A 21,298-nucleotide genomic window follows, 5' to 3' on the forward strand; every position below is an offset into this window, starting at 1 on the left:
CCCCCTCTGCTCCTTGGGCACCCTGGGCTCCCCTGACCTCCCTGCCTTGGTTTTCCTGCTGGAGAGCAGGCTGGCAGCATGGGAATGGGGCAATGGGCAATCAGGGGGTCTTCAGAAGTCTGGGGAAGGATGGACATGAAGAAGAAGGATGTCTGTGAGCTCTGGGTGTGGCTTGATCCTGAGCATCTCCTGGGCTCCATCCCATGAACCTGGACCCTCTCCAGCAGTGGGGTCTGAGCCTGCTGCTACCAGCCTAAGAAGCCACCACCCCTTCTGAGGGCGCTGGGCTGTGGCTCAGCCTGGGGTAGAACACCAACATAACCATTCTCTGGCACTGAGGACCCTGAGGCAGGATCCATCCCACCACTGACGGACCCTGGAACCAATGGGAACAGCCAGGAGGGAGCCCCGTACAGAGCGGACACGGGGCAGCACTGGGTCCTGGCGTGCTCTGGGCTGGGTCTCACACAAGGCTGCATTCATCTGGAACTGGGGGGGACAGGGCCAGCACTGTCACCTAAGCCAGGCACAGGTTATCCCTGCTCTTGTGTAACCTGTTGCATAAAGCTGGCGTGGGCAGGAGTGCTGCCAGCAGTGGGGGCTATAAAGTGGGCGCAGCCTCTCCTGCCCACATCCACTCCAGGGTGAGGATGGCAGCAGCGCTGCCCAGCCTGGCTCTAGCCCTGCTCTGCCTGCTGCAGGCAGGAGCCCAGGTGCCCGTGCAGCCGGACCTGGACACTGAGAAGGTAAGCACAGCACGGTGCTGCCCAGCACATCCTGCCTGGACTGGAGGGGCTGGCTGGGGCAGGGGGTCTGTGCTGCACCCCCGGGCACCTGCCAGCCCCATCCCTGAGCCAGCTCCAGGGCAGCTCCCAGGAGAGCCTGTGCAAAACCAGGTCAGTCCTGGAACTGTGTCCAGCACCAACAACAGCCCTACCGCACGGACACCAGCACGTGGGGCCATGATGTCTGCAAGCATGTGGCACTTTCCCAGGGAACATGGGTCAGGTGCTTCCCCTGTACACTTAGCATGGGGCAGGACAGGGGGTTCTGCGTGCAGGAAGGTGGCAGTTCCCCATGTTTGCCTGGCTGTTCCCCACAGAGGGTGGCAGGTCTGCCATCACCAGCTGGCAGGTTTCTATAGTGGGCTGTCATGTTGCCCATGGTGGAGGGCAGATCCCCTCAGATGGTGGCTGGTCCCTGAAGAGGGTGACAGGTCCCCACAGAGAGTGGCAGGTCCGCTGTAGACTGGCAAATTTCTGCAGTGGGCTTCCAAGTCCCCTAATGGAGGAGCGCAGGTCCCCCTGGCAGGTCCCCACAACTTTTCCAAATTCCACCGGTGATGTCCCGCTGCAGTTTGCAGGGGAGTGGCATGTCACAGCCATTGCTTCCAACTGCTCCGTCTTCCTGAAGATGAAGGATGGGATGAAGTCATCCATGGCCATCATCAGCTTCACACCAGAAGGGGACCTGGCCATGAAGTTGGTCTTACCCCTGTAAGTGTCCATCCTGCTCACTGTGTTCCCCTGTGGGCAGGAACTCCCTTCTCCCCCCACAGCAACTCTCCCACTGCTCTGGGTTGCCCAGTTCTGCCTCAGTGCATCCCCCTGGGCAGGCTGGGCCCATCTCACCCTGCTGCCTTCCCATGGGTCTGGTCACATTTGTGTTTTTCATGTTCCTTTTCCAGGATGGACAAATGCCAAGAGTTTGAGCTGCTCTTCCAGCAGAATGGGCAGGCGGGGCGCTACACGGGTATGTGTGGAGAGGGGCTTTGGAGCCATGGGTACCCCAAAACAGAGGGCATCCCCAGCCCCCATGCCTCAGCAGCAGTGGGAGGTGGGCTTGGCCCCTCTGCCTCCACAGCTTAGCAACAGGTTGTGGATGGGTGGGTGGGCACCTGGCTCCTCCACATTGAGCAGGGGTTCCTTCCTCATACGGCCTTCAGGCAAATTTGAGGTTTGAGCACTGAGCTGTGGGCCTCAGCAGGGCCCAGGAGGGCTCAGACTGTACCATGTTACCCAGACTGTCACCTCTGGGGTCCTTAGGAGCACAAGAGAAGAGGAATCTGTGTGTGATGGAGACAGACTACAGCCACTACGCTGTCCTGCACGAGGTCCAGCACAGCGAGGCAGAGCCCAGCACGGCGCTGCAGCTCCTCAGTATGTTGGGAGTGGGGACCTGGCTCCTGGAAAGGGATGGGGGCACCAGCAGCAGGCAGGGACTGGGCTCCCCACCACTACCCAGGACCACCACAAGCAGCACCCCATGTCCATCACCTAGGGAATTAATTTTGGGGTGAATGAAACCTTGCACTAAAGAAATCTCCAGCTGGTTGCGGGTTAAATCAGAGCCCCCTGCAGTGTGCAAGCCCAGCTGCAGCATCCCAAGCCTGCCAGCCACCCCAAACCACCCCAAACAAATGGGTCGCTGATCCCAAGCGGCTTGTGACCCTTTGCTGCCAGCCCAGGGCAGCTGTGGGTCCACCCTGCGTGTTCATGGCTTCACCTTGGCCCTTCCCTGGGGTTCAGCTGCTGCCCCGCAGTACCTGGAGCCCCAGTGTGGGGCTGGCTGCTGGGATTCCTTGCTGGGATTCCTTGCTGGGATTCACCAGCCCCCACTCTGGGTCTGTGGCTGCAGCAAGGGAGCAGGACGTGAGCCCCCAGCTCCTGCAGAAGTTCATGGAGCTCATCCCCACCATGGGCCTGACCCAGGACATGCTGGCCATCCTGCCCAAGTCAGGTGAGTGGCCCAAGGGCACAGGGTGGCAGCTGCAGCCCCTCTGCGTGCGGACTGTGCAGGGGCTCGGGGTGCTGCCAGCTGCACACTCACCCCTCTCTTTGCTTTCCAACAGATCAATGCACCGGGGACATGAGGTGAGTGTGGCCAGGGAAAGCTGTGACTCCCTTTCAGCATGGCCTGGGCTGAGCAGGGACTTGCAGGCCCTGGGGGATCCCCCACTTGCCTCGGGGCTCTGTCACCTTGGCTTTGCCCTGCTCTGACCAGTCATCTGCCTGTCCTCCCTCTGCAGCTGAAGGGCCTCGTGTCCTCCAGACCTGGCGGACGATGGGCTCTGCGCCCCACTCCGTGGTGCTCCTTCCCATCCTTCAGGCTCTGGCAGACCCCCTGCTCCATACCAGGATCACCATCAACCTCCTAAATAAATAGATGCAGCAGCTGCCCCAGAGCTTGGTGCTTTGTTGGCGGGAGCAAGGTGGTGCCAGGGGCACCCTGAGCCCAACAGTCCTGGAGCTGACCTTTCCTGTCAGGCCCCCACATGTTTTAAGGGGCTCCCTGGATGTGATGTTTGCTGTGCCCAGCATGGGAGGATGCGGAGCAGAGGATGGGGAAGGTGCAGGGGAGCCAGGGGAGGGAAGAATGGAGCCAGGGTGGACAGGGGCTGGCACAGCCTAGCTGGGTGGTCAATAGCTCTGGGCAGACAGGGTGAAGCAGTCAGGCTGCCCAGTGCTGCCTGCAGGGACACCCCCAGAAACCCCATTCCCTGCTCAGTCCTCTCCCAGGCCACCCAGCTGGGAATGGGGTGGCACCAGGGCTGCCTGTGGCCGCACTGGGACCCACATGCCTGCCACCCCCCTTGGTCCCCCATCTCACCAAAACAAGGCCATGCTGCCAGGAGCCCCAAGGGCAGTTTTTATCTGCCTCCACCTCCTGCACAGTGAAGGCAGCCTCTGGTCCCCCCTCTGCCTCCCTGCCCTGCAGTCTCTCAGTGCCCAGGCAGATGTTGGGCTGTGACCCCAGAAGCCTGGCGAGCCAGGCCACAGGGGACATCACACTCTGGGCAGGAGGGACACACTTCCACAGCGACACGAACCCCTTGTTCTGCCCGCGCTGCTCAGGGGGCAGCCCGCTCGGCAGACCCTGCGGGCCCCAGCGAAGGTGGGAGGCCGGCGCAGGCACCGCGGGTCAGGCTGAGCCTGGAAGGGCTGGATTTGGGCAGGATCCCGGCAGCTGCCCTGGGGCACGTTTCAGAAGAAGAACGGGTCACCGAGGGCCTTGGTGAGCTGGGCAACGGGGCTGCCCCGGGGCCCGTGCCGGGAAGAACCTCCCGCTCCTCCCGGCAGCCCGTTGGAAAACAACCGTTCGCTTTGTTCTTTCACAAGCAACTAAAAAACCGGGGGAAATCCCAAATTTCAGCAGTGGCGCAACGGTTCCTGTAACTCCGCTTTGGGGCTGGCAGGCACAAGCCCCTCTCTGCCGCAGGGCTTTGTTGACCCTTGGCTGCCCTGCGGATCGGATCCACCCCTTGCCCAAGCCAAGCCGAGAGCGTTCCCTGGGGCCCGGCACGGCTCGGCACGGCTCCAGCGGGGGCGGCAGCGCGGAGCTATAAATGCGACAGCGCCGGCACCGCTCCCCATCCCACGGCTGAGGGCACAGGAGCTGAGGCGAGATGAGGACCCTGAGGCTGAGCCTGGGCATGGTCCTGCTGTGCTTGTGGCGTGTGCAGGCTGGGGACCCGGGAACGGCGGAGCCGGACGAGAGCAAGGTGACCCTCAGCATCCCGGGAAGGGAAGGGGAAGGGAAAGGGAAAGGGAAAGGGAAAGGGAAAGGGAAAGGAAGGGAAGGGAAAGGGAAGGGAAAGGGAAGGGAAAGGGAAGGGAAAGGAAGGGAAGGGAAAGGGAAGGGAAAGGGAAGGGAAAGGGCTTATTCTCCAGTCACCAGCAGAGCAGGGAGGACTGTAAAGGCGTTTTGGTACTGGGGACAGCTGGGGTCACTACAGCCACCATTTGCTTTGCTGACACACAAGGTGAGGACAGCCACACAGCTCCTGCATAGGTGTCCCTAAGGGAATTTTGTTGCCTGGATGGGATGTAGGTGTTCCATGGACTGAGATTGTCCTGGCTTGGTCCCTGAGGAGGAGACTCTCTAGACTGCTCCTCTGGACTCACAGCCTGCTCTCACTGCCAGATTGCAGGGACATGGTACATCACTGCTATGGCCTCTGACTCCGAGAGCTACCTCCAAAAAAAGGACCAGCTGAAGATGGCAATGGCCAACATTGAGGTCCAGGGGGATGGTGACCTGAAGGTCTCCTTTGCAATTCCCACGTAAGCCCCACATGCTTTTCTCCATAGGCTTCACTACCAAACTCCTCCCTGGACCTTCACTGGCGGGTCTCCACCTCAGTGCACTCACCAAAGATCTGGGCAGGGGTTCTGACAGGAACACCAGGGGCTTGGGACAGCTGTGGGCAACCCATCTTTAGGGCAGGCTCAGGACAGCACTGGCCAGGACCAGTGCCACCACAGAGGGTGGGACAGGACCCTACAATTACAACTTTCCCAGCAGAACCAACCTCATCCCAGAAGCTCAGAGCATGAGTGAGGGCATCGATAATGCCCAGGTGCCAGCACTGTCCCCTGCCACCCCAGATACCCATTGTTCTAAGAGTGGTATCTGTCCCCTCCTGCCCTGGCCACACCATCACATCTCTGAACAGCAAGTCTCACATCTGGGATAGCAGCCCTTGAACAGGGGAGGGGAGAAGGGAGAGGGAGTCCCTTCGCCTCAGCTAGAGCATCCTTCACTGTTCTGCAGCCCTGGGAGATGTATGAAGTTTGAATCGATCTACAAGCCAACAGGCAGCCCGGGTGAATACTACAGCTCTGGTGAGTGGGGCAGGATAGGGGCATGTCCCACCATCCCTGTCTGAAGCAGCTGGCTGCTCCTGGGGACATGGCCCTCAGGACTGCCTGCCCCTCCGGCATCCTGGCTGAGACATCCCTCTGTGTTCAGGTGCCAGCTGCACCCCAGGGCTGGTGGCCCAGCAGCATGGCAGAGCCCCCAATCCCTCCCTCTGCAATAAACACATTGAGACCAAGTTTAAACCCTAGGGAAAAGCAGGTTCCTTCTGCAAAGGGGCTGTGAGTGGATGTTCCCAGGGGATGGAGCAAGGGTGGTTTTGCATCATTCCCAGCCCAAGGAGCAGTCTGACACTGGCCAACAGCCTGCACTGACTATCCACAGCCCTTTCTGCCCTCGCTTCCCCATCCTTCTGCTCTGCTGTGGTCTGTGAGCTCCCCAGGCTTCCTGAGGAGCCTTAGCAAGAGGGAAAACCAGGATGAGGGGATATCAAGGAAATTCAGGCTTGGTGGGCTTCGTGCTCTTTACAGCCCCTTTGCAGAGTGGGGGTTTCCAGGAGGAGGTAATTAATTTTTCTCCACATCCCTTTGCAGACAGAGGCAATAAGACGGTGCGGCTGGTGGATACCGACGGCAGCTCCTACATGGTTGTCTTTGCCACCAGAGAGAAAGAGGGGAAGACCTTGCACATGCTGAGACTTTACAGTGCGTAGCCAGCAGTGCTGAGCTGCTCCAAGGGTCCTGCAAGGCCAGGAGCCAGGGAATGTTCTCTCTCCACTCCTGCCGTGGGTGAGGTGCAGGAGTGGGGCAGGGACTGCGTGTGTTCCCCGTGTGGCAGGGAAGGGAAGGGAAGGGAAGGGAAGGGAAGGGAAGGGAAGGGAAGGGAAGGGAAGGGAAGGGAAGGGAAGGGAAGGAGCAGGGCTTTGGCATGGCAGGGGGGCTGGGGCTCAGGCTCCCAGCACTGTGCTGCAAGTCCATGGCATTGGGTAAGTTTCTTGTGGAGAAGGGTGGAGGGTGGGGGTCCTGCTGCACAGGCAGAACAGAATCAGTGGGGACAGGAACCAAGAGAGGAGTCACTGCACTGGTGTCAGGACCTCTGGCTCATCTTGTTCCTGGGTGGGGTGTCTCATGTGCCTGGCCACCACTGCTCTCCAGGACCTCCACCAGTGCCTCCAGCCTTCTCCCAGGGACTGCCATCCATCCCACCCTCCGGTGGACACACTCACCAGCTTCCCAGGAGATGCAGGGTCAGGCACAGCCTGGAGCTAACTCATGTCTTTGTCTTTAGGCCGAACCCAGTGGGTGAGACCCAAAATCAAGTTGCAGTTCAAGAGACTTGCCAAGCTGAATGGCTTCACCGACGAGACAATCTGGATTTTGCCCAGGCAGGGTGAGCACTGCCCATGCAGGAACATGCAGGCAGGGACCAGCTCAGCCCATCAGTGCCACCACTTCATGGTCTGAGCTGGCAGGAGGGAGTGTTGGCAGCCAGCGGTGCTCTGGCTGGGCACAATGAGCAAGAAGAAACCCACAAGTTCCTTCTGAGCAGTCTATTTTGGGTGCTAAATGGGATTATTCAGACCACAGCACCAGACTTAGGCTTTCTCTTTGTTTCCACAGAGGAATGCAGACTTGGTGAACCGTAGGTGAGTTGCCGCAGTGCAAATTGGTGTTTGCAATGTTCTCTCCTGGAAATTTACCTTCTTGGTGGCCCCAAGGCAAGGGCCACCAAGAACTCTTTGAATTCCTCTGGTTTGAGCTGGTGCTGGAGCTTGCACACAGGTAGGACCATTCCTTTGGATACTTCTCTGCAGCAGGGACCCCCAGGTAGCAGTGCCCAGGCACTGCCAAGGAGCAGTGTCCAGAGACTCCCAGTGGGATGTGCCTGGCACTGAACATGGGCACGTGAGCTGAAACCACCAGAGAAATGTCTGCCCAGCCCTTTGAGCAGTGAGGGCCAGGACAGCATCTCCTGCCCAAGGGACCTTGGGCTTGTGGGCTGGCAAACCTGGCCAGAGTGGGTTGGTGTCTCACCATGCAAACCATATTTGCTGTTGCCCCCCTAGCCTGTGTTTTCTCACCATACAGCTGTAGGAGTTACTAGAAATCCATTGCTGGAGGTGTCTCACCCTACAAATCGGGGGAGAACTGGAGAAGAATGCACTGATCGTAATGGAGAGTCCCACAGGTGTCCTTGCCTCACCCAGACACCACCTCTCCCACCTGTTTTCCAGAAAGTGCAGACTGGCTTGTGGATGCTCCTGCCAAGACCCATGCTCTGAAGCTCCAGGCTCCTGCTCCACCATCCTTCTTCTAAGCTCTGTTGTCAGGACTCTGACACAGTCCCTGCTCCTCCAGGACACAGTCCCTGCTTTTTGCCAAATAAACAGAAACCCTCGCCAGGTGTTGGTGTAGCTGTCTGGGGACAACCTGGGGTGCTGGGGCCTGTGCTCTCTCCTGTTGTCCCCCTGGGGGCTGTGGGTGGTGAACAGCCAGCAGTGATCCCAGCTGAGCTTGCCCAAGTGAGGGCAGTTTCAGAGCCACAAGATTTTTCCCTCCTGGGTGCCTCCCAGAGGGGCAGGACCAGGCCAGGCAGAGATAAGGCAAAGGGTGCAGTGGGGCTGGGAATCCTGTGGGCAAGAGGGGCTGCATGGAAAAGGCCACTGAGAGGGTTTGGAGGGCTGCATCCACCCGCAGCATCCACCACCTCTCCTCCTCTTGCCCTGCAGTGGCTGCAGCTCTCTGCTCCCTGGGAGCCCCAGGAGCTCATCCAGCAGCTCAGGCTGAGCCAAGGCAGGGCAAGATTCAGATTTGGGACCTCTCTGCCCCACTGCAAGCTGTTGTGGAACATGGCTGTCTGAATCCTCTGGAGCCAAACCTGGAGAGCTGCCTGTGGTTTCTGGGCAGCACACAGAGAAAAGCCCTGCTGGAGCTGGGCTGTGAGGACACACAAGCTGACAGTTCAGTGTTTGCTGGGTGTTTGCTGAGTGCAGAGCAGGCGGTGGGTCCCCTTGCAGCACTCCACAGTCCCTCAGCCCGTCCATCAAGCTTGCATCTGTCTCTGCAGTTCATCCAATACTCCTTTATCCCCCCACAAACCTGGCCAGATGTCATCATATATCTGATAAAAAGGGACTTTTCTTCCCTGAATGTTCCTAAGGGCTTCCTGGGTTTAGGCACCTACTCAGCAATGGTGGCATCCTGCAGCAAGGAGCTTCACTTGCCTCTGCTCTCCCTTTTGCTTGTCGTGCTGATTCCATCTTCAGCCGCACAGCCAAGGGCCATGGAAACATACCAGGGCTGCTGGTGCAGTGAGGATCAGCCCAGACACAGGGGCCCAAAAACTGATGGAGACAGCAGAAGGGTGTTGGGGCAAAGGAAGGGCGGGGACAGCTTTTGGTGGCTGAGGAGCAGTTTGAGAGCAGCACCTGATGGCTGCTGGTGATGCAAGATCATCTCTATTCGTGCTCCTTATGCTGTTCCAGATCTTGAATCTTTGACAAGCCTCCTTGTCCTCCCAGCCTCCCCTCTCACCATTCTCTCTCCTTGCCCTGTTCAGGCCATGTCCCTGCTGGGGCTGCCTGGCCAGACCTGGACCTCCACCTCCCTGAAAAGGTGTGCGTACAACTGAAACTTACATGGAGCCTTGTCCTGTTCTCTGGTCTTCTAATATCTCCTCATGCTGCCCCCTCTGGCACTCACTGCACGTGGATGAGATGTTTTACCAGATCTCTGTCAGTCAGCACAGTGACCCCTCTGGGTGACTTTCCTGCCTTTCTCTCAGCCACTCTTCACTGGGTGTGTGACCAAGCACTGGGACAGGCTGCCCAAGAGGGTCTGGAGTCACGTCTGGAGGAGCTCAAAACCGTCTGGACACAATCCTGAGTGACTGCTCTGGGGGGCTCTGCTTGAGAAAGGAGGTTGGACTGGATGACCTTCCAGTCTAAATCATTCTGTGATTTATCTTAGTGAGATCTTCTTCCCTAACCTATGCCAGCTTGTCCTCTGCGAGCTTTGATGGACTTGCCGGGTGACATGAGGATGTCCAACGCTTGTATCTTGTTGACTCCTCCAGAGAGGTGTATTTCTGAGGTGTGATTTTCCTGTGCAAAAGTTCCATTCAGTCTGCCCTGTGTCATAGTTTGCCAAGACATCAACGAAATCTGGCATTTATTGCAGCTATTGTGAGTATCTCCTACACTGTGAGGGGGCCTCTGCAGAGCCTGGCACATTCTTCTCATTGTCTGGTGAAAACTAGAAGGCACCAAAGGGATTGTAAGTGGCAGATGGGGTGCTGGAGTGATGTTCGAGTTGTTTTGTCTGGAAATGTCATCTCCTCCGTCTTATTGCTCACTTGCCCTTCTCCATTGGCAGGACAGAACTTCTGAAGTGTTTGTAGAGAAGATTGTCCATTCTGAGGATCCACCAAAGCTCCTTCTTGGCCAAAGTGGATGCAGGGTTTCTTCACTTTTCTATCAGCTTCTTTTCTTTGAATTTAAACAGCTACTTTCAAATATTTTCTAGTATAAATTCCTGCTGCCAGAGCCTTGAAGAAATTGCAGCTGTCATTTCTCAAAGCAGAGGAGCAAGGCGCCAGATGCTGGTGTCTTCATTGTTTGTCTAACATTGTTGCCTTCAGCTGTCTTCAATAAGTTAAAGAATGTTTATGCTATTTCTAATCAGATTCTTTAAATTGATGCAATCATGCTGGGTTCCATTTAGGCTTCCCAATGTTGTTTAGGGCTTGTATTTGCTAATATCAGCTTAAGCACTCAGAGGAAAGCTAAGCTGGTCTTTCCAGACAATCTCTGTGCCATATGTGATAGTTAATCCTCTTGACTTCTCATTTTTTCTTTTTTTAAAAATAAAATATGACTGTATGGAATCATCTCAGGTTGTAAAAGTAGCACCAGCTAGCACAGCGATGACACTTTAATTTCAGCCTCTGACCCAGGTCCCACTTTCTGCTTGGGACCTGTGGGCGCTAGGCAATCCCAAAAAACCTGAGTGCAAGGGTGCCCAACCAACCTGCCTGGAGCAGTCTTGTGTTAGAGGCTCCTGGACGTTCCTGTGCACGTGGCGGGTGCAGCACCAGTCACCAGCTGGTGGTGTGGTCACCGCAGCAGGAGTCACTCAGGCAACATGCAGACATCAGAACCAGGCTTGTCCATCTGCCTTGGATGGTGCAGAGTGAGCCCACAGGGTTTTCCCCAAGTGCTGCTGGAGTCTGATGGGTGTGAGCCCAGAACAGCCTTTCCTCTCTCAACACACATCCAGGGGTCGGTTGGAATCACATGGTGCCCCAAAGCGCTGAAGCTGCCACACTCCTGTTGTGGCAGGAGGTGCAAGAGAGGAGCAGCAGCCCCTCTGGGATCCGTGCCCCGGGCTGTTCCCTGCCCCTCGTGCACAGCCAGCAGCCAGGGCTGTCCTCCTTGTCCTCCTTGTCTCTCTCCTGGCCTGGCAGCCAGAGGAGCCCTGGCCTGAGGAGCTCTCCATGCCAGCACAGGGTGTCTGGCTATAGTGAGTGACCCTGGCTGGACCCCAGGCACCCACTAAAGCCTCTCCATCTGTCCCCTCTGCAGCTGGACGGGGAAGAGAAAATATGACAAAGGATTTATGAGTTGACATAAGGACTGGGATAGTTCACTCATCGTCACAGGCAAAACAGGCTCTAATTAGAGATATTAATTTATTGCTAACAAAATCAGAGCAGGATAATGAAAAATAAAATAAGACCTTAAAAACACCTTTCCCCCCACCCCTCCCTCTTTACCAGCTCTACCTTCTTCCCCACAGTGCTGCAGGGAGACAGGAATGGGACACTGCTCAGGGACAGAAGTCATTCTGCTGCTCCAGCATAGGGTCCCTCCCATGGGGGAATAGTTTTCCATGAACTTCTGAAATGTGAGTCCAGTTCACAAGCAACAGTCCTAGCCAAACTGCTGCAATGTGAGTCACTTTTCCATGGGGTCAGTCCTTCAAGGAACAGGCTGTTCCAGTATAGGTCCCCCACAGGGTCACAGCTCCTGTGATCAAACCTGCTCTAGCGTGGCCTCCTCTCCCCACAGGTCTGCAGGTCCCTGCCAGAATCCTGCTCCACCATGGGCTTGCCACAGGGTCACAGCCTCCTCTCAGCATCTCCCTGCTCCAGCATAGGCTCCTCCAGGAGCTGCAGGTGGATCTCTGCACTCCTACGGCATCCTTGGGCTGCAGGGGCACCATGGTCTTCACCACAGGCTCAGGGGAATCTCAGCTCCGACACCTGGAGCAGCTCCTTCCCCTCCTTCTCCGCTGACCTTCGTGTCTGCAGAGCTTTCCTCTCACATATTCTCACCTCGCTCTTATCTGGCCACAATTACAACTGCACAAAAGCCTCTTTCTTTCCTTCTTAAATATGTAATCTCAGAGGCATTACCACTCCTAACTGGCCTAGCCTTGGCCAGTGACATGTCCATCCTTGGAGCCACCAGGGATTGGCTCTGCTGGACATGGTGGAAGCTTCTGGCAGCTTCTTGCAGAAGCCATTCCTAGAGCTCCCCCTGCCAAAGCCTGGCCACGCCAACCCAATGCACTGTCTCAAAGCCCACAGCCTGACAGGTCACCTGCTAGCAGCACGGCAGGAGCCCTGTGCCTGCCACAAACACAGCCCTGCTCACCTTGCACACGTGTGCCTCATTGCCCCATGCCAGGGCCATTCCTGGCAGCGTCCCTGGGATGTGGCTCCTCATGAACAGCAAGGCTGTGGAGCTGGCCTGTGCTTCCCTTGAGCCTGCCTCAAGCTCACTTGATTCATTAGATTTGATTGTAAATCAAATGCAACTTAATTAGCAGAAAGGCAAACAGTCCCTGCCGATGACTGGCTGATCATTCCCTAATGACTATCAGATCAGGACATGTAATTGCAAAGCCCTAGAGTTATCGAAGAGTGAAATGAAGATGCCACTTGCATCCCACTCACACAGCACCTCTGATGGTTTCTCCTGCCCTGGCTCACAGGCAGAGGAGTTTCACGGTGGCAGGACACACAATCTGCTGTGCTTCATGCCTCTGCACTCTCCAACTTCCAGTAAGGCAACTGGTGCCAGAGAACCCCACCTGAGGAGGCCCATGAGCCCACTGGGGAGAGGGCAATGCCAATGCCCTGGAAAGATGCACTATAGGCTCCAGACACTCCTCACAGGGCAAGGAAAGAGGCTTCCCACACAGCGCTCTGCAGCACTACACCAGTTTATCCCAGTTCTGTCCTCCCCATCGGCCTTCCCCACCCCTTTTACCCTTACGTTCATGTTCTAGAGAGTTCTCCCTTCCCTGTTTTCCCATTGGTGTGTGTAACCCTGCCCATCCATCCTGGCATTCCCCATTGGTCCCTTCCCAGTATACCACCCCTGAGCCCTCAGACCATTGGATCCCTGATGCTCCTCCACCCACTCTTTCCTGTGTTTATACCCTGGACCATCCTTTGTCTCTGGGTTCCTTTAGTGTTGCTGTATGATAGAGTGTGTGGGAACTCTATGCTTGGACCCTCCTGTGTCTTCACTACCACGCACCTGTGTCTGTCTGTCCGTCTCTGTCTCTGTCTGTATGCTGGTGCTCTCGTGGCTCCTACCCGCTGGCCCAAGATGCCCTTAGGGGAGGTTGTGTCCACCACCTCCAGAGACCACAACACCAGGCTGGTTTTCAGGTAGCCCAGATTGTGGTGCTCTCCTGGGGATACCAGCTCTTTGGCATGCCCTTGGTTATGGAGAGATCACAGGGTACAGGGAGGGAGCTGGGGGTGGGTGGTCTCCCTCGGGGTCTTGTTATGGGTGTGTCTGTGTGATACCTTCCCAGTGGACCAGCCATGTAGTTTTCCATGTCTGCTTCATCAAGTCAACTTGAAGGCTCTGTGAACATGGAATTGTAGCTAAAATAGGTTTATACTAGGTAAAGGGAAAAGTTTTCAGTGATGACAAATGGGTTGAGGATCCCAAACACCTCCTGTATTTGCCCCATTAAGTGAGAACTTTGGGCCTCAAATCTCCTGGAAAGGCACCATGTAAGACCCCAGAGTTTTCCAAGTGCCACTGGCCATGGGATCTGGCAGTTGTGAGCCCAGAAGAGCCTTTCCCCTTTCAATATACACCCAGGAGTATATTGAAACCACACAGATGTCCAAACCCTCATGCATTAGATCTAAGGAGCTGATTCCTGGGTCAAAGTAATTTTTTGGCGCTGGGTTTCAGCAGCCAGCTCTTGCAGGCTTGCCGCTCCAGGGTGGCCCACAGCATGCTCGAGCAAAGGGCTCTCCTTTCTGATGCAGCCATCTCCCAGCTGGGATTTGCATCTCCAGGCTGACCATGTTGCACCATATCTTCTCTAATGGACTCCCCGCTCTTCAGGCACCCTGACAGCCCAGCTCAGCTTCCTCCTCAAGTGGGTTCCCTGTGCAACATCCAGAAAGGTCTCGCTAACATAACACAGCATCAATATTTTCCCACACAGTCTGAAACCCTTTTGTCCCCATGGCCAGTTTGGCATCCTGTGCCATTCTGGTGGCTCCAGATTCCCCTGACTCTCCAGTCAAGGATCCTGCAGGCAGGCAGACTGCTCTGCTGACGGAGAGCTCCTGTGCCCTCCAAGTTTTCTTTCTTTTCCCTGAAGCTTTGCAAATGTCTGGGGTCAGATTCCTCTTCTCCCTCATCACAAAAATACTTTGCACCCTCACTGCTGGAGACACAACGTTCATTCTTCCTGAATCCAGGTGCAGCCACATTTCCCTCCCTCAGCAAATCTCTGAAGACTCTCCTTCCTCCCTAATGCTTCTGTCCCAGTGCCTTCATGTTGTCACTGGCCATAAGTTGTCATTGTCCTCTTGGAACATTGGGAGCAGGAGATATCTGACCTGCAGAGTGCTGTACTGAGGACACAGCAGGACTGTCTGTCCCCATCTACATGGCTGAAAGGCAAATACTTACCCCATATAACTCTGCAAGCAATTCTCACAGGCTCCCTGCACTCCTTCATCTTCCAGCACGGGCTCTTTTCTTTCCTTACAGACATTCCACTCTTTCCAGAGTCCCTCCTTGGTTTCTGTATGTTGCTTGTTTGCTATGGGAGAAGCTGTTTCACCAGCCTCTCCCTTGTGCTCAGAAGGGATTTTTTTTGGTGTCTATTCTTTCTCTTTTGTGTTTGAATGCTCAGCTTCCCAAACCTGCTCAGCTGCAGGAACCAGCTCGCCTCACTTCTCCTGATTTGTGCTTGTTCTCAGCAACAGCCACCAATCTGCCCCTCTTCCCATTTATGCCAAATGGCATCGACTCATGCCTACTGGAGCTCTGAAGTTATTTTCCCAAATAGCTCTTCTAAAAACAACCCAAAGGAACAGGTACAAAAAAAAAAAAACACCACCCCCATCAGCTCACTTTATGCTGGTTTTGTTGCCCTCATATCCAAGGCTAACTAGAGTGACTGTTACAGACAAGTGATTAGAGCACCTCTGCCCCTCCAAAGAGCTATTCTTCCTGGAAGGAAGAAACTGGAGCCTAAGCCTAAAGGATTTCTCTCCTGGTAATTTGTCCTCACCCCAAACTGGCTGGGGGATCTGTGACGGGCTCCTAACATCACTCAGGCAGAAATTCCTTTCCTTCCTTACAAAGTCAGTTTAGGTCCAGGAAGATCTTTTGATCGTGTCTTTCAATGTCTTGTGCTGGCCTCTCTCCTCATCACACGCTCCTGTCCCTCCTCCTGAGAGCTCCATCGCCTCTGCCCAGCTCATACCACCTGCTTCCATGACTCTGGGAAGATCTGCTCCCATGGGCAGCTCCATATACTAGTCTGAGTTTCTCTACAGCAGCATTGCACAAGGCTACCATTGCTTGTGATCTTTCCCATGAGCCAGATGTGAAGCCACCAGCCCACACTGCTCTCCCAGCTGCTCTTACCCCTTGAGTTCTTTCCTTCTATCTGTGGTTGCACACTTGTTTACCAGCTCCTACTCCCCATCACAACCCAAACCAGCATGTAAGGTACATGCCTCTCCTTCAATCTCTATTCCCTTCCTAGTTCAGAGCCTGGCATCACATCCCTGCAGGTGCCTCCCATCCCACTGGCATGCCTCCTTGCATTGAAGAGTGTGTCCATGAATGCCATGGCATCCATGCTCAGGCACCCCAGCCTTGGACTGGCTGCTCACTCATGCCCACCCAACTGCTCGGCACCAGGACAGACCCACAGCCCCCCAACCCTCTGCCTTGTGGAGCACATCCACAGTTGCCCTGTTCCCTCTTGGAGGGCCCTTGCAATGTTGTTTGAGGGTGCTCAATCCTCTCAGCCTGGCACTCACCTTCTCTTCACTCCTGGCAGATGTTCTCATTCTTCTCTCTGGAAGGACCTGAAGACAACTCTGTCAGCACCAGTAGGTTCTTACAGACTTGTGTGAATCACTGATCATCTCCTGGCCTGCTCCTCTTGCAAATTCAGTAGCTTTAGTTTCACAGTCAAAATATTCTGTATCTCATCTTCATTTATCCTTAGGCTCCAGTTTCTTGTTATATCCAGAGCCTTTCCTGCAGGCCCATGTCTCTGCTTTCCCTTGTCACTCTCAAGCCTGCTGGAACCACAGTCACCTTTGGATGCCATTCTGGTCCTCCACACTCTCAGAGGCACCTGCCTCATGTTGTTTTCTCAAACAGTGAAAACCTGAGGTGACATCCCCAGTGCAGTATTGGCCAGCAGGCACTTTGTAACATTTAAAGATTCTTTTTTTTTTTAATGTCTGTTCCCACAATCTGTGATGGAGAGGGCAAGCCAGACACCTTTCTGTATCTTCACTAAAGGTGTAAAAACAATTTGTTCCCATGAAGAGCAGCAGCTTTTCATGTAGGGTCTGGCCTGTCACGTTTTGTGGGATCTTTCAACCAATCTTCAGTTGCAGGCCAGGAAACATGGAAGGAGGAGAGGAGCTACTGCATCTGTTCCCTGATCTCCTCCTACTACTGCAGCTGTTCTTGTTTAACAGTGTTTGGGACCATCAGGAGAGCCCTATCTATGTCCACAACACAGTCCTGCTATGTTCTCAGATGTTAGAGATGTCACTTGTAGGAGTGATGGGGGTCATGCACGGTTGGGACGGACGGAGACGAGAGATCTCTGCAGTCAGGTCAGGAACCTGAGGTTTATTGCACAGGGCCTGGGTGCAGGGCCCTGCTGGGAGCTGCCAGCCACAGCTCAGAGCAGGCCCGAGAGAAGAGAGGGGGAGAGAGGATGAGAAGTAAGAACGTAAAAGCATAAGAGGGTAAATGGAAAGTAAGTAGGTGAGTGAGTGAGAAAGTAAGAAGTGAGTAAGAAAGGGAAGAAGAAGAAGAAGAAGAAGAAGAAGAAGTAGTGAGCAAAGTTCCCGTTACAATATAATAAATCTTCTGTGTTGAATATTCTGATTCTCACTAACCAATCTAGTACAAGATACAAATCCTATAGCATTTCCATACAGCCTATAAGAATCACTACATTACCATACTGTGTTACATTTTAAACCCTAAAATCTCCTCTTTGGACCCCTTCTGCCAAGCTGGCAGGGTCTGCTCTGAGCCTTGGGCCTGCCTGCTTGCAGAGGGTGTTGGTTCATCAAGAGGGGATTACCTTCAGCTGGCCACACCATTGTTTTCCAGTTGTTCAGTAACTAAGGGATCTCAAAACTTGCTTTCATTTCAATCTTGCTTATAGTTTCTATATTCTCAAAATCTTTTGCCAGGCAATCATATTTGTAAGGCTTTCCTGTTCCATCCTCCCCAACAGTCACTGAGGAAGCAGCTGAGTGACCTGAGACACTGAGCGACCCCCACCCTCCCAGCAGCAGGGACAGGTCTCTCAGTGACCTGGCACAGAGGAAGAGCCTGGGGGTGCTGGTCAGGCAGTGCTGGTGGGGGCACAGCTGGCAGCCTCTCACTCCCCCTCACCAGCACATCCAGACCTCTTATTGCCTGGGGGGACCCAGGGGCTGGGTCCCTAATTCACAGAATCCTCTCCCTGTGTGACTGAGAGCTGCCCACTGCTGGAGAGTGCCAGCTCGAGAGGGCCCAGCTCTGCAGGCACAGCCCTTGATGGGTGAGGTGGGTCTCATCCCATCCATCAGTGTGGAGCACTGCACAGCTCCTCATCCTCTCAGAGTGGTGGCAGAAGGATGGCATGTAGCATCCTCTGCGATAGACTAGGGGGGGATTCTTTAACACTGCTAGTTCTTTGGCCACAGGAGGTCTCGCAATAAACAATTCTGGGAACTCTTTCCATAAGAAATAAATACTGCCCAGATGGACAAACTGTGCCGCCTGTGCACACATTGCTTTGGCACGCCGATGCGCTTGGTTAAGCCTTTTTTCTTTAATCATTTATCTACATGAGGACTTTGTCAGGCTCCCTGGGAAGAGCTTTTATTCCCAAGCAGAGCCCTTTCTGAGGTGAGACAGTGCAAAGCATAGCAGTAATACTCAGCTGTTTGCACTTCTGGTAAGTGCTGGATAATCTTGTCGGGGCTCGACTTGCAGACACTGCAGAGCCGGATGTCTTTCCCTTAATGCAATAAAATATGTATAAGTAGGAAACTCATTGTCAGTGGACTGATCTTCATAGTTTCTGGAGTTGAAAGTTAATCCTGGGAACACGAAGCTGCTTCCATGTGTGAAATGTCAATGAAGCAGGAGTGCAAGTAGGAGAGCAGATGGATCTGGTTCATGATGTGCCTTCAGGAAGGGTTCAGGGACTCTCAACACATGGAGCCAAGAGGGTACCTGGTGACTGTAAATAAAGGGGTGGAAATGGATGTTTTGCTCAGTGTGTGCAGGGAGATCCAGCCACAGATAAAGTGAAATCTGTCCTCCCGGGACCTCAGCCCAGTGGGGATCACTTTACAAGCAAAACTCTGTAAGAATCCTACTGAGGAAAAATGAGGGAAACTAGTGTTTTGTGATTGGTGGAGCCAAGATTTCCCAGTGGGAACCCAATGTGCTTTATCCCACTCAGGTTAGGCTGCACTGCATCCTCCCAGAAGACATGGACAAGGCAAGGCTAAGTGAGGAACCCAGATTTTAAGACACCTACAAAATCAGCAGCTCCTTTGGAAATAAAATGGGAATTTCCCATCCCTTTTTACCCATGATTCCCAGGGCAGGGGTGAGTCAGAGCAATCTGCAGCCCCTTTGCTCTGCTATTGCCAGGGAAACATGAGAGTTCATTGGTCATTCCTGCCAAGTGTAGGAGCTTTATTATTGGGCTGAGAATGCACCTCTGGAGCTGATGGGTAGAGGGCGAGGATGGAGAATCCTCGTGGCAGGGAAGGGCTGGGGACCATGAGTGGCAGCTGTGTCTGTGCTTAGCCTTCATCAGCTCAAGACACTGATGGATGAGACCACACCACAGTACAGACCGGTGGAGCTTGCTGAAAGGACCAGCAGTGTCACCAGGGATAAAATAATCATGAATTCCTGTTCTGAGAGTTCAAGGGAGACCCCTGCTTCCTCCAGAGAAGCCAGGGTGCATGCTACTCCAGGGGTACACAGGGCAACCCATCAGGGTGCAGGAGGAAAGTATATTTGGGCAAATATACTTTGGTGTTATATATTTAGTGCAAATATGTACAAATTAATAAACAAAATAAAATATTTTGAATGAGTGTTATTAAATCTTTATCTGATCCTTTTACAATGTCTATTCATGTGTATGTTTTACAATCTACATGTATATAACTTATGAATAAAGGGGGACGCCCCTGCCAGAGGGCAGGAAGCGCCTGCAGTCAGGGTAGAGGCACAGGTGGTTTCCCAAGCTTTCATCCACCAGGGTCTTGCAGGCCCCCAGGGTGGTGCCCATGGCTTTAGGGGTCTCTGTCTAGCTCTCCCAGATCAGGTCCCACCTTGCTGCCAGCCCTGCTTATCCTTGATGGATCAGTGCCGGAGGATCCAACTAAGCCCCACTGTGGTCGGGGCTCCCACGGCCTCATCCATCTCCCCACCCACCACTTGCTCCCAGATGAAGAAATAGTGCCCCTGTCCCATGGCTCAGCGTGATGCTGGGGAGTGCTGAGGTCCCTTCCCTAAATTCCTCCTATGTCAAGCTATGACAGGTCTCTACAGAAGTGCTGTGTCCAGTAAATGGTTTTTATCTCAACTCATATTTTTGTGCCTCCAGTTCTCAACTCCATTTCCATAGCAGGAAGAAGGCCATAGAAGTGGGAGGGGGAAGGGAGCAGGATCTGGTTTGGGAGAGTCTTGGGCAGGGAGCACTAAATTGAGGAGTGCCATTCCCAAACTGTGACAGCAGCTTTTTCTTGGGGAAGTAAAATCTCAGACAGGGATTTTTTTTTTCACAATCCCTTTCACAGGAGCAAAGGGCCAAGGAAATTAAGGAATAAAGAAAATTTAAGAGGTAACAATTCTGCTAGGAGCAGATGACATGGCTGGCCCCAAGGCATGCTGTCACCCACCTCTACCTGGCACCTTCCTGCTCAGCCGTGGTGGCAGGGGGAACCACGAGCAGGTGGCAATTCCTTCCAGAGCCACGCCTGACATCCCTGTCACACCACACCATGGCAGCTCGCTCTCAGCATTCCTTGGACAGGCTTGGAGCGGGCTGACAGCCTGCCAGGGCACCACTGAGGCTCTAATGGGGCTCCCACTGTGAGCGCGTGGGCTGGGGCTGAGCCCAGCCAGGCAGCAGGGCACAGCCATGGCAATCCCTACACTGAGAATCAGGCAGCAGGGCACAGCCACGGCAATCCCTACACTGAGCCCAGCCAGGCAGCAGGGCACAGCCATGGCAATCCCTACACTGAGAATCAGGCAGCAGGGCACAGCCACGGCAATCCCTACACTGAGCCCAGCCAGGCAGCAGGGCACAGCCATGGCAATCCCTACACTGAGAATCAGGCAGCAGGGCACAGCCACGGCAATCCCTACACTGAGCCCAGCCAGGGCACAGCCATGGCAATCCCTACACTGAGAATCAGGCAGCAGGGCACAGCCACGGCAATCCCTACACTGAGAATCAGGCAGCAGGGCACAGCCACGGCAATCCCTACACTGAGCCCAGCCAGGGCACAGCCATGGCAATCCCTACACTGAGAATCAGGCAGCAGGGCACAGCCACGGCAATCCCTACACTGAGCCCAGCCAGGGCACAGCCATGGCAATCCCTACACTGAGAATCAGGCAGCACATGCTGGCCAGCAGGATCCCAGACAGCAGGTCCCATTCTGCATCATGTCATTTGTGTCTGTGCCAAGGCCTCAGGTCTGTGCCCAGAGCATGGGGCCAGAGACTGGATGCCAGGATTTTGCAGAGCATCCCCTGACTCCATGGGGGAAAACCTTGGGTGGCCTGGGAGCTCTGCAGCAAACAGGGACAACCTGGCATCCCTGTTGGACATGGCTGTTGTTGTGACTGGGGTGTCCATGTGGCATCTCTGGGCCTTGTGGCTGTGGAGGCACATCACCACCAAGCATCCACTGTCCTGCAGCCAGATGGGACATTTGTACTTGAAGGGGACATAGGGGTTGAAAAGCAAATCCTAGAGATATGAGACTAATCCAGGATATGGAAAGAGGTTTTGCAAGGGAGTGACCCAGGAATGTGGCTCTGACTGGGAAGGGAAGGCGTGCTTTGGCAGTGTACTCCTCTATCCAAAACCAACGGCAGATGAGGTCTGACAAACCCAGAACTCAAAGCCAGGTGCCA

At 54.6% G+C, this 21,298-nt stretch overlaps 2 protein-coding genes across 3 annotated transcripts; both read left to right on the top strand.

The window, feature by feature from the left end:
* The first annotated feature begins 650 nt into the window (after nucleotides 1-650).
* On the top strand, nucleotides 651-4,345 carry LOC128942206 (lipocalin-15-like). Its single transcript, XM_054284514.1, has 8 exons — nucleotides 651-746; nucleotides 1,357-1,496; nucleotides 1,688-1,752; nucleotides 2,046-2,159; nucleotides 2,638-2,739; nucleotides 2,852-2,873; nucleotides 3,718-3,894; nucleotides 4,219-4,345. The coding sequence occupies exons 1-8, from the start codon at nucleotides 651-653 to the stop codon at nucleotides 4,343-4,345; spliced, it is 843 nt and encodes a 280-aa protein (XP_054140489.1).
* On the top strand, nucleotides 4,228-7,995 carry LCNL1 (lipocalin like 1). 2 transcript variants are annotated; one of them, XM_054284379.1, is made up of 7 exons: nucleotides 4,228-4,501; nucleotides 4,924-5,063; nucleotides 5,554-5,624; nucleotides 6,192-6,302; nucleotides 6,886-6,987; nucleotides 7,218-7,243; nucleotides 7,686-7,823. In XM_054284379.1, the coding sequence occupies exons 1-6, from the start codon at nucleotides 4,406-4,408 to the stop codon at nucleotides 7,241-7,243; spliced, it is 546 nt and encodes a 181-aa protein (XP_054140354.1). In that variant the 5' UTR covers nucleotides 4,228-4,405; the 3' UTR covers nucleotides 7,686-7,823. The 2 variants fall into 2 exon arrangements, with proteins under 2 accessions (XP_054140354.1, XP_054140353.1); XM_054284378.1 differs by lacking the exon at nucleotides 7,686-7,823 and adding an exon at nucleotides 7,832-7,995 and having other exon boundaries at nucleotides 4,230-4,501.
* The last annotated feature ends 13,303 nt before the right edge of the window (nucleotides 7,996-21,298 follow it).

The sequence above is a fragment of the Melozone crissalis genome, unplaced genomic scaffold (genome assembly GCF_028551555.1).
Source record: "Melozone crissalis strain CALT ecotype California unplaced genomic scaffold, PUWL_Pcris_2 ptg000041l_1, whole genome shotgun sequence".
NCBI classification, from domain to species: Eukaryota; Metazoa; Chordata; class Aves; order Passeriformes; family Passerellidae; genus Melozone; species Melozone crissalis.